Source organism: Mirounga leonina, unplaced genomic scaffold (assembly GCF_011800145.1).
Source record: "Mirounga leonina isolate KUSES-001 unplaced genomic scaffold, KU_Mleo_1.0 Mir_125, whole genome shotgun sequence".
In the NCBI taxonomy this organism is placed as follows: domain Eukaryota; kingdom Metazoa; phylum Chordata; class Mammalia; order Carnivora; family Phocidae; genus Mirounga; species Mirounga leonina.
Window position 1 is genome coordinate 13,211,134 of NW_023270305.1, and position 16,717 is coordinate 13,227,850.

Below are 16,717 nucleotides of genomic sequence, written 5' to 3' on the forward strand. Positions count from 1 at the left end.
ATGTAAGCTAGAGAGAAGCTGTATGATGTTTTTAAGATCACAAAAATATGTAATTTCAAGCCTTAAGTGGTATGAAGAAATAAACAGAACACTATAATACACTAAAAGAGGAAATCTGCTCTAGCTCGTAAAGTCAGCCAAAGTTCTCGGAAAAAGACATATTCAAACTGACACCTGAAAAATAAGATGGAACTGAGAGAAAAGCACATTCCCTGCTATGAAGGCAGCATATACAAAGGCTGAGGTGAGAAACAGCTTCCCTACCTATTTGAGAATGGACAACATATAATATTTAAAGCTATGGGGATGGACAAAATTGCACTTAAGTTAGAAGGTAATGAGCAAAAAAACTGAGAAGGAAGAAGGAAGAATGTCTGTGGTCACTTCAGGTAACAAAACAGAGTTTCAAGAAGGAAACAGTATTCAACTGTGTTAAATAGTGCTAAGAAGAAAGAGTCAAGAACGAGAAGTCCCATGGAATTAACAAAATGGAAGTCACTGGTGACTTAGCACTGCTTTGTGGTCACAGAACTGCATCCCAACAATATAGTTTAACCAGGGACAGCTATGTATAAATTGTTATCACTAAGCAAAGCCAGAAGCTATTTTTGATGACTCTACCATCTTGCTACTTTTTCTAAATTTCTTCTTTTTGCCCTTCTTTATTTATTTACTATTCTTTACTTATTTACTATTCTTGCCTACTCCCTAGAAATGATAATGACAAGTTTAAAGTCATAGAGCCTTAGTATGTTGGAGCCAGATGACCCGACTGGCATTTAGACCTAAGGGACTGATGGGAGTCTGGTCTCTATACATCAGATATCCTGGTCGATTTCCCCAGCTTATCAAAAGTCTAATTTTAAGGAAAAAAAAAAAAAAGAAATCTCTTGCTCATCCTATTCTATAAGTCAATAGCATTATAAAAGAATATTAGAATACCTTAGCAGAATTGTTCCTCAGACCCCAAAAATCACTGTCCTTTTCTCCTATACATTTGCAAAATTGGTGGTATTAAATATGCATTATGTGGGGATGGGGTAACTGGGTGATGGACATTAAGGAGGGCATGTGATATAATGAGCACTGGGTATTACATAAGACTGATGAATCACTGAACTCTACCTCTGAAACTAATAATACACTATATGTAAATTAATGAATTTAAATTTTAAAAAAAGTAAAAAAATAGGCATTATGCTTTAATTTTAATCTAATAAATCTTATCTAATTCAAATAAAAATTTAGAATTGTATCATTGATAAATTAAGTGATTAATTTTTTAATTTACAAAAATGTTTAAAAGCTGGGGCGCGTGGATGGCTCAGTCATTAAGCGTCTGCTTTCGGCTCAGGTCATGATCCCAGCATCCTGAGATCGAGCCCCGCTCCCTGCTCAGTGGGAGGCCTGCTTCTCTCTCTCCCACTCCCCCTGCTTGTGTTCCCTCTCTCGCTGTCTCTCTCCGTCAAATAAATAAATAAAATCTTTAAAAAAAAAAAAAAATGTTTACGGGGCGCCTGGGTGGCTCAGTCGTTAAGTGTCTGCCTTCGGCTCAGGTCATGATCCCAGCGTCCTGGGATAGAGCCCCGCACATCGGGCTCCCTGCTCTGCGGGAAGCCTGCTTCTCCTTCTCCCACTCCCTTTGCTTGTGTTCCCTCTCTCACTGTGTCTCTGTCAAATAAATAAATCTTAAAAAAAAAAATAAAAAATAAATGTTTAAAAGCTAATTCCTCAAATGCATTTCAATGTTTTCATTTACAAATGTTCACACAATTTCTCAGAGACATATGTTACATAAAGTGAAATAATAATAATTTATACTTCATTGTTTCATAGTAATAAAACAAAGCTAATTTATTCCCAGCCTACTCACATTTGGCCACAAGTCAAAACAAAATTTTTTTAGCTGTTAGCAAAGGGCCAAAACCTCAATTCTATATTAAAGAAAGTGAGAATTAAAATCTAGAACATGCAATAGCTATGTATCAAAAAACATATTATTGTCCATTTACAAATATTTCAGCATAGCTCACTATTACTCTGGCATCTGAGCTGAAGAGTTCTTCAGTGTGAAGGACTGTCTGGCACAATGTGAGACATTTAGCATCCCTGTTTCCTGAACATTAAATGCCACAGTGCTCCCCTTCTTTCTAGACACTTTGAAAATCAAAAATAACCTCTTAAGTTCTGAACACTTTCCCTAAGGGCATTTACACAATGCCACCCCCACTTGAGAACAACTAGTAGCAGTTTTAAAGCACCACAACCTTTTCCACCTTAATGAAAATATCTCTCAGGTAGACTCCCAGATTTCCACGTTAACAATACCAAGTATGTTGACCATAATTTTAACATTTCTTGATGGGAGAGTGTCTTAATCATGAAGTGACTATTACGTGCTATTCTTAATATAAGGCTCTTAGAAATTAAAGTGTGTTTTATCTTTGGTCCTGTATTAATTGACCCAAGCTGTTTTATTTGTTGTACATAAAACTATTACTTGAAATATATACTGCTTTGTTTGTATTTTTTCCATTTGAATCCTTTTGGCCAAGGTTACGTCTTTCTAGACTGTCTACCTCTAGCATTCTCCCTGTACTAGAGAATATTTTTTACCTGCTAATGACCAAGCTGATTAAATCAAAAGTCTGAACTCATAGATGAAGGCTTGAAGATGGCTCCAGGCCTTCCTAAGAATTAACGTGCATGGGTTGGACACAACTAAGAATTTTTTTTTAACTTACTTGTGGTTTTGTAACTGTGCTATGACTGAAAACTTTAAAGATCTGACAACTGAACAAATCAGAAATTAGCAAAGCAGTTATTACTAAATCATCAATCTTCAGGACTAATGTACACTGCTATATACTATGAAATACTCTAATCAAGTATTATAATTATTACTAATAATATTTAAATAACTCACCTGATTTCTTTTAGTCCTTCTCTCTGGATAACTTGAAGAATTTCTTTATGACTCATGGGTGTATTGGGGTATTTTTCTAAGACCTGAGAAACAAGTATATAATAATAAATTATTTCCTCTTATTTTATTATGTATGTAATTATATTTCTTATTCTTACTAAAACTACATATTAATTTCACCCAGCACATACATATCCGGAGACCTTCCATCCTTATATTTTGGGACAATAAGAAAAACAGAAAATTAATGGAATATAAACAGGTTCTTCTCTCTTTTAGTCACAAACAATATGTCAAGTCCTAAAGTAGAAATGGATCAAAAAGGATAAGATAAATAACTAAATTATTATTAATGTATAATATGAAATTATGTTTACTTTCTGCCTCCACCCCCATATCACAGGCCTAACTGTGGATCTATAGACTAGAGATACTTAAAGATTATGGGCGCCTGGGTGGCTCAGTTGTTAAGCGTCTGCCTTTGGCTCGGTCATGATCCCAGGGTCCTGGGATCGAGCCCCACATCGGGCTCCCTGCTCGGCGGGGAGCCTGCTTCTCCCTCTCCCACTCCCCCTGCTCGTGTTCCCTCTCTCACTGTGTCTCTGTCAAATAAATAAATAAAAACTTAAAAAATATATATATATCCATCTTTACATTTCCAGCAAAGATTACTATGCCATGAGTGCTCAATAAATCCTTTTTTTTTTTTTTAAAAGATTTTATTTATTTTTCCACAGAGAGAGAAACAGCGAGAGAGGGAACACAAGCAGGGGGAGTGGGAGAGGGAGAAGCAGGCTTCCTGCTGAGCAGGGAGCCCCACGTGGGACTCGATCCCAGGACCCTGAGATCATGACCTGAGCTGAAGGTAGACGCTTAACAACTAAGCCATCCAGGCGCCCAGTGCTCAATAAATTCTTAACCAAAACAAATGAATAATACATTTGTAGCAATATTAACAGGTATCTATGTTCTGGTTCTGGTAAAAAACAAAAGGAGTAAGCATAGTTTGTCCTGTCTCTTGGGCTGACTACAACTAAAAACCTGGACAGAATGCATGGAGCAGCTATCTAACATCTGGTAGCAGATGGAAAATGGTAGCAATGGCCTGGAGCAGGAAACCACAACTAGAAGTTTTAATAACCCCAAAGTGAGTTTCCTGGTTTTGTTTCCTCTGGGACCACTCAACCTAGACTCAAAGGCAGTACAAATTCAGAATTGTCCACTAAGTGCAGACAGAAACGGCTCCAAAAGAATTCTTCTTGGCCTAAGGATCCGTAAAGGGGACCCCTAGGAAGATGGGGTTTTCTGGGTTTTTCCCTCTTCCACTTGACCTATGCCCCCAAACAAGCCAAGGGCAGCAGCCTGGGCAGTGATAATACCAGCAGCGGCTGAACAGGGACCTAAAACTCCAACAAAGGAGAATCCTTCTGTTCCCATAAGTGTGAAAGGAATCCCCACGGCTTGCTTTCTCTGCCATCCTGTTGTTTGGCATCAAAGGCAAATGTGGTTGTGGAAGTATAAAGCAAAAGAGAAATAACGCCCCAACTGTCTAGCCATGGGACAAGGAAGAGGGTCTCTAGGAGCCAGAAAGTATCAGGGAATTTGAAAAGAGAAAGCCGCTTGACAGAGTGATACCACGAAGATCTATAAACACTCCTGGGGTCACTCCAGACCTATGCATATCTGTATCTGACACTAATCATACTATCAGCTTCCCAAATTAGCCACTAGGTGGTTAATTTGCACCACTAGGTGGTGCAGAACACATCAGAACAGCTCTGCAAAGGCTTTGAAAACTAGACATTGGAATTTTAGTGAAGAGAAGATTGGGTCAAGTTGTGATCTGAACCTAACAAAGTCAAATGCCTTCTTTAAAAAAACTGCCTCCCCCCACCATTCTCCAGTGAATTTAAACTTGACTTCTTGAAGCATAGTTTTAATCTTTTGTTTTTTGTTTTTAAGATTTTATTTATTTGACAGAGAGCGACACAGCGAGAGAGGGAACACGAGCAGGGGGAGTGGGAGAGGGAGAAGCAGGCTTCCCGCTGAGCAGGGAGCCCGATGCGGGGCTCGATCCCAGGACTTTGGGATCATGACCCGAGCCGAAGGCAGACGCTTAACGACCGAGCCACCCGGGCGCCCTTGAAGCATAGTTTTAATAGTTGCTTTAAAGTCTTTCTCTGGGGACGCTGGGTGGCTCAGTTGGTTAAGCGTCTGCCTTCGGCTCAGGTCAAGTTCCCAGAGTCCTGAGATCGAGTCCCACATCGGCCTCCTTGCTTGGCAGGGAGCCTGCTTCTTTTCCCTCTGCCTGCCACTCCCCCTGCTTGTACGCACGCATGCGCTCTTTCTCTCTGACAAATAAAATCTTTTAATAAAGTCTTTGTCTGATAATTCCAACATCTTCGTCATCTTGGGTTTATTGTGTGTGGGTTGTCTTTTCCTTATGAGTTCTTGAGATCTTCCCAGTTCTTCATTTGTCAAGTGATTCTGGATTGTACATTAGACATTTTGATGTTATCTTACTCTATGTCTCTTTAAATGCAATGGAGAATGATTGGGGGGGGGGATTTTTAAGGGTAATCTGCAGTATTTGTCTTTCTCTGACTTGTTTCACTATACAGCTAGTGTACTATGGCAGATTTCCTTCTTTGTTTATGGATGAATAATATTCCATTGCATACATATAGTAATTTTCTTTATCTGATCATCTGTTGTTAGACACTAAAGTTGTTTCCAAGGGAGCCTGGGTGGCTCAGTCGGTTAAGTATCTGCCTTCAGCTCCAGTCATGATCCCAAGGTCCTGGGATCGAGCCCCACGTCGGGACCCCTGCTCAGCAGAGAGCCTAGTTCTCCCTCTCCCTCTGCTTGCTGCTCTGCCTACTTGTGCTCTCGATCTCTCTGTCAAATAAATAAATAAAATCTTAAAATAATTAATAAAAATTTAAAAAATAAAGTTGTTCCCATTTCTCAGCTATTGTAAATAATGCTGCAATGAATACAAGGGTGCAGATCTCTCTCCAAGATAGTGATTTCATTTCCTTTGGATATATACCCAGAAGTAGGACTGCTGGTAGTTCTCTTTTTAATTTTTTGAGGAACCTCCATACTGTTTTCCATAATGGCTATACCAACTTACACAGCACAAAAAGAGATTTTATATAGAGATATACACACAAAAGAAGGTCAAATAAGAACAAAAAAGACTGATACACCTACTAAAAAAAAAACAAAATCTGAGCCCACAGAAAACAAATCTTCCTATAGTGCTACCCAGATAAAACATACAAAATTTTTTACATTTTTCCCTTAATTTGTAAATATTTCTAACTGCCATACGGTTTACAAACATTGCAAAGCCATTCTATTTCATTTGATCCTCACAACAATCCAAGAAAGAGCAGAATAGGGATGCCCAGGTGGCTCAGTTGGTTAAGTGTCTGCCTTCGGCTCGGGTCATGATTCCAGGGTCCTGGGATCAAGTCCCGCATAGGGCTCCTTGCCCAGCGGGGAGCCTGCATCTCCCTCTGCCTGCTGCTCCCCCTGTTTGTGCTCTCTCTCTCTCTCAAACAAATAAATAAAAATCTTTAAAAAAAAAAAAAGAGCAAAATAGGTTTAGTTATGTCTATTTTACAGGAAGAAAAGACTCAGAAGTTACAAAGCATAGTCTGAACTTAGATGGCAAAACTCTTAATTCCCCAAGCTAAAGAGGATAATAATAACACTTTATACAAAGCAAACGGTTCAATGATTAAAAATATATATTTATTTTGTTAGCTAAAATATGCACTGGAATGATAAAAACTGTGCCTCTGTTGGATGGGTAGGTTCTTACTTACTGAGGCAAAAAAACTAACAGGATTGCAGAAATGTCACTTGCTATTTTGATTAAGATGAGAATGGGACATTCAACTACAAAGATCAGATAGAGACCTTTTTCTCAGAGGTCTACTTTGAAACATGACAAGATTAGCTTAATGAAAATGTCAGCCTCCACATGTCTATAATGAAGTCGTATCTTAAGAGGTAGGTTCCTGGCTCTGGCTTTAGTAATGAACAAGTACATAAAAATGAAAAACAAGATCCTGGTGGGGCCTGGGAAGATTCCGAGTATTTTGAGTGTGTTTTGCAAACTCTAGTATTAATCAGGCTTGAGGCGCCTAGGTGGCCTCAGTCGGTTAAGTGTCCCGACTCTGGACTTGGGCTCAGGTGATCTCAGGGTTGTGAGATAAAGCCCCACATCGGGCTGGGCATGCAGCCTGCTTAAGATTCTCTCTTTCCCTCTGCCTCACTCCCCACCCCCCCAAAAAAAGGCTAGACAAGGGTGTTTCACCAACTTCCAATGATTTTTCATGGTATTCCACAAAGAAATTAACTCCAGGTGCTGAGTTACTATATAGTCATACCCCATACATAAAGTAACAAGGGTTTCCCCAATGATAAAACATATTCATTCTAGAAAATTAAAACATACAAAAAAAAAAAAAGGTTTTGTTTAATTGTATGTATTGTATGTATAGGGATTCTGCCATGAGAGAACAGGACTTAACATTCTGGCATATTCCCTTCCAGGAGTTTTTCAGTAACATTGCACATACTTGAGATTTCTTCTGCATATACCAGTTCCTACTGTTCTAATATTATCACAAGCCCTTTTTTGCAAATCTTGAAACATTACTGATATATTTCACAGCAGCGTAATACTCCACCAAATGTGTATACACATATACACACTAAATCACGCAATCCGTATTTCCTACTGTTGCGTATCAGAATAACCTAAGGAGGCACTATATCCTGAGACACTATGCCAACACAGGCTTAGAGTGAGACATCCTGACTCTTTTATTCCTGACTCTACCATTTACAGCTTTGTGACTTTGGAAAAGTCAATCTCTGTGCCTAAATTTCATCAGGAAAATGAGAATAAGAACATCTTTAACGTATGGAATAACCATGAGCATCAAAGAGAATATTTTGTTTTGAGCTGCTTTGCTGAGAACTGGAGAAATAGCAAATTCTCAATAACTGTGTGTTATTGTTTCTTTTTTTACTGTAACAAATGCCAAATGTTTCTGATTATTTTTAAAGTTTTCTAACAAGTGGAATTGCTGCATAAAGTTATTTTAATATTACCAAATTGCTATCCACCAGATGTATAGGAGTTTCACGTACCATTTACCAGCATCTGTATCATTTTAAAAATCCTTGGTAACTACTTTAAATATACATATACTGTAATTTTAAAATGCTAGTTACTAATGAGGTTGGATTTTTCACATCATTAGACATTTGTATGTCGTATATTGAATGACCCTGACATGAGGCAATAAATTACTTGATCTAAATAATAAACATCAGATTAAAAAATAAAATTATAAGGGTGCCTGGATGGCTCAGTCGTTAAGCGTCTGCCTTCGGCTCAGGTCATGATCCGGATCGAGCCCCACGTCGGGCTCCCTGCTCCGCGGGAAGCCTGCTTCTCCCTCTCCCATTCCCCCTGCTTTATTTATTTATTTGACAGAGAGAGACACAGCGAGAGAAGGAACACAAGCAGGGGGAGTGGGAGAGGGAGAAGCAGGCTTCCCGCGGAGCAGGGAGCCCGACGTGGGGCTCGATCCCAGGACCCTGGGATCATGACCCGAGCCGAAGGCAGACGCTTAACGACTGAGCCACCCAGGCGCCTTTAAAAAAAATTATTAAAAAAAATTATTAAATTTAACCAGCCAGCAGTGCCTGGCTGGTTCAGTCAGTGCAGCATGGGACTCCTGGTCTTGGTGTCATGAGTTTGAGCCCCATGTTAGGCATAGAGCCTACTTAAAAAACAAAACAAAACAAAACAAAACCAAAAAACTTAACAACTACGTCACAGAAATATTACAGAGTTGTCTGAACACTAGAAATACACTGCTTTTATTCCATTACAGAAAGGAGAACATTCAAGGATTTTGCCAAGTCTACCTAAATTTATTTCCATCAACAAATTAAAAGAGTAAAACTGTACACCTTATTGGCCCAAAGCAGGAAACTATGGTATGGGTATAAACGATGCTAGTTGCTATTCTAGGCAAATTCAGTTCCAACATAGAACTTCCCCTCAAATAATCCATCTGGTTGCTGGAAGAAAACACACAGCCACTGAAATCTATGAGGAACTCTTGCTCCAAGTTCTGCTTGGGAAAGTGGGAAGATGTAGAGGTTTTTGTAAACCGTACTGAAAACCCTAGAGTTGACAAAAGAGGACCACTTTGTCCAATAGATGCTATGCTTGCCCTGGTCAAGAACTAGAAGGGATTTCTAGAGAAAGTGATACAATCACCCACCTGGCAATTAAATTTCACCCTGTTACTATCATTAGGAAATCCTGAATACTAAAAACATATAATACAAATTTAAATAAGGGCACAAATAAGAGATCTGCTTGATTTTCTTAAATGGTATCAGTACTTGTAACAAATACTCCTCTCCACACAGTAGTAAATTGACTGAGACTCTCTGTTTTGGTCTCTGTAAGAGCTATTAATATGGGAAAGGGATTTCAGCTGGAAAAAAAATTTTAATTGATGGAAAACATTCAAGTGTTTCAAAGTGTAGGTACAGAGGTCAAAGAGCCTGCTTCTAATGACTCTAAGAATACACCCTAGGTGACTAAAGGCTCTAAACACCAAACCTTCATTGGTAGAGTAAGGGTTATAACATTCTCATAAATAGGAACATGAAATAAAACATTCTGCAGTGGGCGCCTGGGTGGCTCAGTTGGTTAAGCGACTGCCTTCGGCTCAGGTCATGATCCTGGAGTCCCGGGATCGAGTCCCGCATCGGGCTCCCTGCTCGGCGGGGAGTCTGCTTCCCCCTCTGCCCTCTTCCCTCTCGTGCTCTCTCTCTCTCATTCTCTCTCTCAAATAAATAAATAAATAAATAAATAACTTTAAAAAAAAAACATTCTGCAGTATTCTTAACTTACCATATGTGGCTGATAAACAAAAGTGGCTTTTGTTATTATTAGTCAACTATATGACAAACTGTTTCCCAGTTCACATTTCTGATACTACCCTCATTTAAAATTCCACCAGTGTTCGTAAGACGGATGAAAAATACAAAAGGGGCGCCTGGGTGGCTCAGTCAGTTAAGCAGCTGCCTTTGGCTCAGGTCATGATCCCAGGGTCATGGGATCCAGCCAGGCATCAGGCACCCTGCTCAGTGGGGAGCCTGCTTCTCTCTCTCCCTCTGCCTGCCGCTCCCCCTGCTTGTGTGCTTGCTCTCTGTCAAATAAATAAATACTTTTTTAAAAGCTGAATATTAAAAAAAAAAGAAAGAAAAATACAAAAGATAGCATGCTTTTCTCAGGTTACCTGCCCTTTGATTTTTCCACTATTTTCATCTCAGATAATTAACAATGCCCTACAATAATTCCTGTTGGTAATAAAAAAACATTACACAAGAAGCAAAATTTACAATATGAAATAATTTTACATTAAATGCCAAGACTTCACAATCATATTAATTTCTCTAGACTTTAAATCCTGTTTACATTACAAATAACTGACTATAAAAGACCAGATATGACTATTCTGCAAGAAAAAAACGAGTGAAAAATCACTGAATAAGGAACTTGCATTCATATGCAAAAATATTTTGATTAATTAATCATAATGAGGCTTCTTTGTCTGCCCAAGGAGCTAGAAAATGGAAATTAATAAAAATTTCTCTGGCGGAGCAGCTGACTGGCTCAGTCAGAACATGCAACTCTTAATCTTAGGGTCATGAGCTTGAGCCCCACCTTGAGTGTAGAGCCTACTTTAAAAAAATAAATATTTTTAAAAATAAAAATTTGTAGGGGTGCCTGGGTGGCTCAGTCAGATAAGCATCCAACTCTTGATTCCGGGTCAGTCATGATCTCAGGGTCATTAAGACAGAGCTCCAAGTCCGGCTCTGCACTCAGTGGGAAGTCTGCTTAAGATTCTCTCCCTCTTGGGGCACCTGGGTGGCTCAGTCGTTAAGCATCTGCCTTCAGCTCAGGTCATGATCCTGGGTCCTGGGTTCGAGGCCCGCATCGGGCTCCCTGCTTCACGGAAAGCCTGCTTCTCTCTCTCCCACTGTCTCTCTGTCAAAAACAAAGATTCTCTCCCTCTCCCGCTGCCCCTCCCCCACCCACCCCCAGGTGCGTGCACTCTCTCTCTAAAATAAAAAAGTAAATCTTTAAAAAAAATTTCTCTAGCATATCACATCTTAATTGAAAAGTGACTACTAGGGTGCCTGGATGCCTCAGTCAGTTGAGCATCTGCCTTTGGCTCAGGTCATGATCCCGAAGTTCCAAGATTTGGTCCTGCATCTGGCTCCCTGCTCAGTAGAGAGCATGATTCTCCCTCGGCCCCTAACCCCACTCACGCTCTCTTTCTCTCAAATAAATTAATAAAATCTTTGGGGAGGGTATATGCTGTGGTGAGCACTGTGTATTGTGTAAGACTAATGAATCACAGACCTGTACCCCTGCAAATAATACATTATATGTTAATAAAAAAATAAAATAAAATTACACCCAAAAAATAAAATCTTTAAAGAAAAAAAAAAAGGTGAGTACTAAACCACTATTCGAATGAGCCACATTCAGAATTTAAAACATTTATATTCATGGTAACAGTAATGATAAAAATTAATATGTTCTAATTTATTACCCAGAGCAAGGAATTACTTTAATATGGTTGCATTTTTCTGCTTATACAAAAATACTTACATATTTTAACACAGACATTAAAGTTTTTAAAATTGAAGACCTAAAATTTTTGTATCCCTTTTAGTGAGGACTTCATAGATTTTCTAGGTATACTATTCTTTAAGGAAATAAAATAGACATCCTTAAAACTGCATAAGGGATATTTACTTTCCTTTAAAAAAAAAAGAAATGTTTGTCACTAGTTCCTTTAAACACTAGGCACTTAGGTGTCTTGGTTTTGGCTCAGGTCATGATCAGGGTCCTGGGATCAAGCCAGTGTAGAGCTCTGCCTTCAGTGCAGAGTCTTAATTGTCCATCTCCCTCCCCTCCACCACATATTTAGGGCTCTCTCTAAAAAATAAATGAAATCTTTTAATAAGTAAAAATAAATACTAAGCACTTAAAATTAATCTTAATTTAGAAAATCATTTGTGGGGACGCCTGGGTGGCTCACTTGGTTAAGCATCTATCTTCGGCTCAGGTCATGATCCCAGGGTCCTGGGATCGAGTCCCACATCAGGCTCCTTGCTCAGCGGGGAGCCTGCCGCTCCCCCTGCTTGTGCTCTCTCTCTCTCTCTGACAAGTAAATAAATAAAATCTTAAAAGAAAAAGAAAATTATTTGTGCTAAATATTCTCAATATTTAGAGCTATATAAATCATTTAGTTAGGAGGAGAAAAAGAAGGTTTTTTTTTTTTTTTAAAGATTTTATTTATTTTTTTGACAGAGAGACACAGCGAGAGCGGGAACACAAGCAGGGGGAGTGGGAGAGGGAGTGGGAGAAGCAGGCTTCCCGCTGAGCAGGGAACCCGATGCGGGCTCGATCCCAGGACCCTGGGATCATGACCTGAGCCCAAGGCAGACGCTTAACGACTGAGCCACCCAGGCGCCCCGAAAAAGAAGTATTTTTCAATTAAAGACTGAAGTAATCTATTTTTAAAGTTTATTATGGAAATTTTAAAACATATACAAAAGAGAACACTACAATCAACAATTACAACACATGGCTTATATCTTACTTCATCTATACCACCAGCCTCTTTCCCTCCACAAACTGGATTATTTTGAAGCAAATCTCAAACATTTCATCCATAAATACTTTAGTTATATCTCCCAAAAAAATGACTCATTCTCTAAAAAACAAAAATACCATTTAAACCTTCAAAAAGGGGCACCTGGGTGGCTCAGTTTGTTAAGCGACTGCCTTTAGCTCAGGTCATGATCCCAGGGTCCTGGGATCAAGCCCCACATCGGGCTTCCTGCTCAGCCAGAGCTTCCTGCTCTCTCTCTCCCCCTGTCAATTAAATAAATAAAATCTTTAAAAATAAATAAAATAAACCTTCAAAAAATAACTATAATTCTTTAATATCAATTTAGATAATGTCCCCAATTTTCATGAAAAAAACAAACTTTTATTTTTATTTTTTTAAAAGATTTATTTATTTGAGAGACACTGAGTGAAGGAGCACATACACCCGAGCGGGAGGGGCAGAAGGAGAGGGAGAGAGAATCCCAAACATACTATGCCCTGAGCTCAGGGCCTGACACAGGGCTCAAATCTCATGACCCTGAGATCACAACCCGAGCTGAAACCAAGAGTCGGTTGCTTAACCGACTGTAACCCCCAGGCGTCCCCAAAACAAACTTTTTAAAACAGTTGTTTTGCTCACATCAGTATCCAAAGACCCCTGCACATCATACTTGGTTAACACAGGCCTTAAACTCTCTTTGAATTTATGGATTTCTCCCTTTTTTCTTCCAATTTATTTACTGAAGAAAACACATAGACTGTACTATATAGTTTTCCACTTTCTATATTTTGCTAATTGTATAGTTCTTTGCCCCTTGTATTTCCTGAAAATTAGAATTAACACCTAGAGGCCTGCTCAGATTCAAATTTTATTTTAGCAAAAACATTTCATAGGCAGTGTTGTATACTTCCTGTCACACCACATCAGAACACCAAAAATATCTGTGGCCTCTTTTTCTGAAATTACTATTATAAAGTTTCATATTATAAACTACAAACTATTTTATATTATAAACAATAAACTATTATAAAGTTTCGCACCAGCATTCCAATCTAATCATTTTCATAGTCACTGATGATCACCACCTAGACTTGTTATTTTATTTAGGTGTTCACAAATGGTGATAAGTCTACCATTCCTTCTTCATTCATCAGCTAGAATCCTTCTAAAAAGAAGGGTTTTCCTCCATCTACTATTTGGTTACCTGAAGGACGTATGGTTCATACAGAAATCATTATTTCTTTTAATGATTCTGAGAATAATTGCTGGCTTTCCAAGCATGCTCCAAAGGTGACCAGTGAAGTTGGGTTGTTTGTTGGAAGCATCATTAAGAATATTATGAATAACATCTAATGGAATATCATTATGAATTTTAATATATTTTTGTGAATTAATAACTGTATTTCCTCACTTGCAAACTGGTTATTCATGACCATTGTCCACTTAGTATACATTCCATTTGTATGAGGAGTTCTATCTTCACATTCAATACAGTAAAACTTTAAGATAAATAAATAATAAGGGCGCCTGGGTGGCTCAGTTGGTTAAGCGACTGCCTTCGGCTCAGGTCATGATCCTGGAGTCCCGGGATCGAGTCCCGCATCAGGCTCCCTGCTCAGCGGGGGGTCTGCCTCTCCCTCTGACCCTCTTCCCTCTCGTGCTCTCTGTCTCTCATTCTCTCTCTCAAATAAATAAATAAAATCTTTAATAATAAATAAATAAATAAATAATAAAACTTTTACTGTCACATTTATTGCAAATATTTTTTCCAGTTTATTATTCATCTTTTCGTTACTGTTGCTTTTCCATGGAGGTTTATATTAACTTCACATATTACAACTGATTGTGGTCTTTTCTTTTGATTTCTTTTAGCATTTCTACATTTAAGTATATCTTCTCTCCCTTCGATAGTTTAATATTTTTCCATCTTTTCATTTACATCTAACTTCGAATTCACTTAACTTTTAATAAGAAAATATGTACGCACACTAAAGAAGCCCAAGAGTGAGAGATGGAGAAAGGAACAAAATGGCCACATATATTTGAGCAAAAATACCATATTCCATTAAACTAGTATTACATACTATTACTATATTGTATTACTATTACTTTTACATTATTTTACCACAAGTTAATGTAAACGAAAATACCACAGTACTTTTACAAAACATTTAGCTTACTTTAACCACAGGAGGGCAGTGTTTATCAAACAAAAGTACCATTCCTTTGAAATAGTTCATGGAATTACTTACAAAACACAATTTTTAGAACTACTTTATGAAAATCGGAGTAGCTACTCAAAAGAATTTTTTGTTTTAATGTAAACCCTATGCCCAACGTGAGGCTTGAACTCATGACCCCAAGATCAAGAGTCGCCACCCAGGCGCCCCTGCTCAGAATTAAAATTAACACCACACTGAATTAAAGCATGATAAAATAGTTTTTTAAAGTGTGCTTAAGGGGCGCCTGGGTGGCTGTCAGTTGAACATCTGCCTTCGGATTAGGTCATGATCCCAGGGTCCTGGGATCAAGCCCCACATCTGTCTCTGCCTGCCACTCCCCCTGCTTGTGCTCTCTGTCAAACGAACAAATAAAATCTTTAAAAATAAATAAAGTGTGCTTATACACCTATTTCTTTACTTGCAGATTCTCACATCCAGCTAATAAAAAATATATTAAAACTATACTTTGAGTACCAGGAATAATGTAGAGAGCCCCCTAAGATTCGAGTTTAACTCTAACCTAAATAACAGCCGAATTTCAATTATTGCTGCACTTACAAGTTCCTTCCAGATTTGCATAGATCTGCGGAGCCCGAATTTTACATCATCTAGATGATTTTATTTTGCATTTTAAATGTATAGATAAAAATTATATAATCTTTGGGCGCCTGGGTGGCTCAGTGGTTAAGCGTCTGCCTTCGGCTCAGGTCATGATCCCAGGGTCCTGGGATCGAGTCCCGCATCGGGCACCCTGCTCCGCGGGAAGCCTGCTTCTCTCTCTCCCACTCCCCTTCTTGTGTTCCCTCTCTCACTGTGTCTCTGTCAAATAAATAAGTAAAATCTTAAAAAAAAAAAAATTATATAATCTTTATAACTTTATATCAGTGTTATATGGCTTACTTAATTACAAAAGCTTCAATTGGCTTAACTAATGTCAGTAATGAAAAAGGTCACCCAGGATATACGCAGAATGATGAAAGCCTATGCTACAGAACATACCAATGCTGAAGAGTCAGAGAAGTAAAACCAGCAAATAACTAAGGAGTGGCCAGAGGAATAGGAAGAAAATCAGAAGAACATGGTACCTAAGAAAAGACAAAAGAATTCTAAGAAGGATGGAATGGTCAACAATGTCAAAAACGACGAGGAGGTGAGATAACTTCAAAATCCACTCTATTTTGCAACAAGGAGCTCTTTAATTAGCTTTACAAGTTCAGATTCCACTTAATCAAGAGGGAAGAAATCAAACTTGAGAGGGTCTAAGCACTCAATGGAGGTCCAGCAGTGGCAACAGGGAGTTAAAACAACTCTTGCTGCAACAGTGAAGGAAAGGTGGAGTCAAGGGAAAATCGTTTAGTCAAATGGACTTGAACAAGTTTTACGGAACCAAGATAAAAGGAAACAAAAGTATCCCTAGCTGCCCAATTCTCCCCCATCCATACATGAGAGATCAAGTTCGACAAATCCTTCATTATCCAAACTTGTGCTACTTACAATTTCACACTTGGGAACAAGATGAATTCCGAGGATGTAGTACCCACCACCTACCAAACTAACTATATAAAAACTCTCTATGTGAGTTTACAAGCTAAACAGATAATAACAATACATGGAATTTTGAAGGAATAACTAATAGAGCCAAATATCTGAAAAGGAAAGAGGGAAAAGGACCTTACCTGGCTGCTTAGCAGTATCTGTTAATCACTACCTCTGTCCTGAGATGCACTCCTCTATTCAGCTCTGTGACACCAGACTCTCCTTTCCCTTCTACCTCTCGACCAGCAACTTTTCATTCTCCACAATCCTTTAATGTTGACCTTCCTCAGGAT

The 16,717-nt window shown here is 38.6% G+C and overlaps 1 protein-coding gene across 2 annotated transcripts in view; it reads right to left on the bottom strand.

Annotated features, from left to right (window-relative positions):
- ASXL2 (ASXL transcriptional regulator 2) overlaps positions 1-16,717 on the bottom strand; it is a 144,655-nt gene that overhangs the window by 83,686 nt on the left and 44,252 nt on the right. For both annotated transcript variants that reach the window (XM_035000721.1, XM_035000720.1), the window contains exon 2: positions 2,927-3,009. In XM_035000721.1, the coding sequence (XP_034856612.1) occupies positions 2,927-3,009 (83 nt within the window). The remainder of the gene's footprint in view (positions 1-2,926; positions 3,010-16,717) is intronic.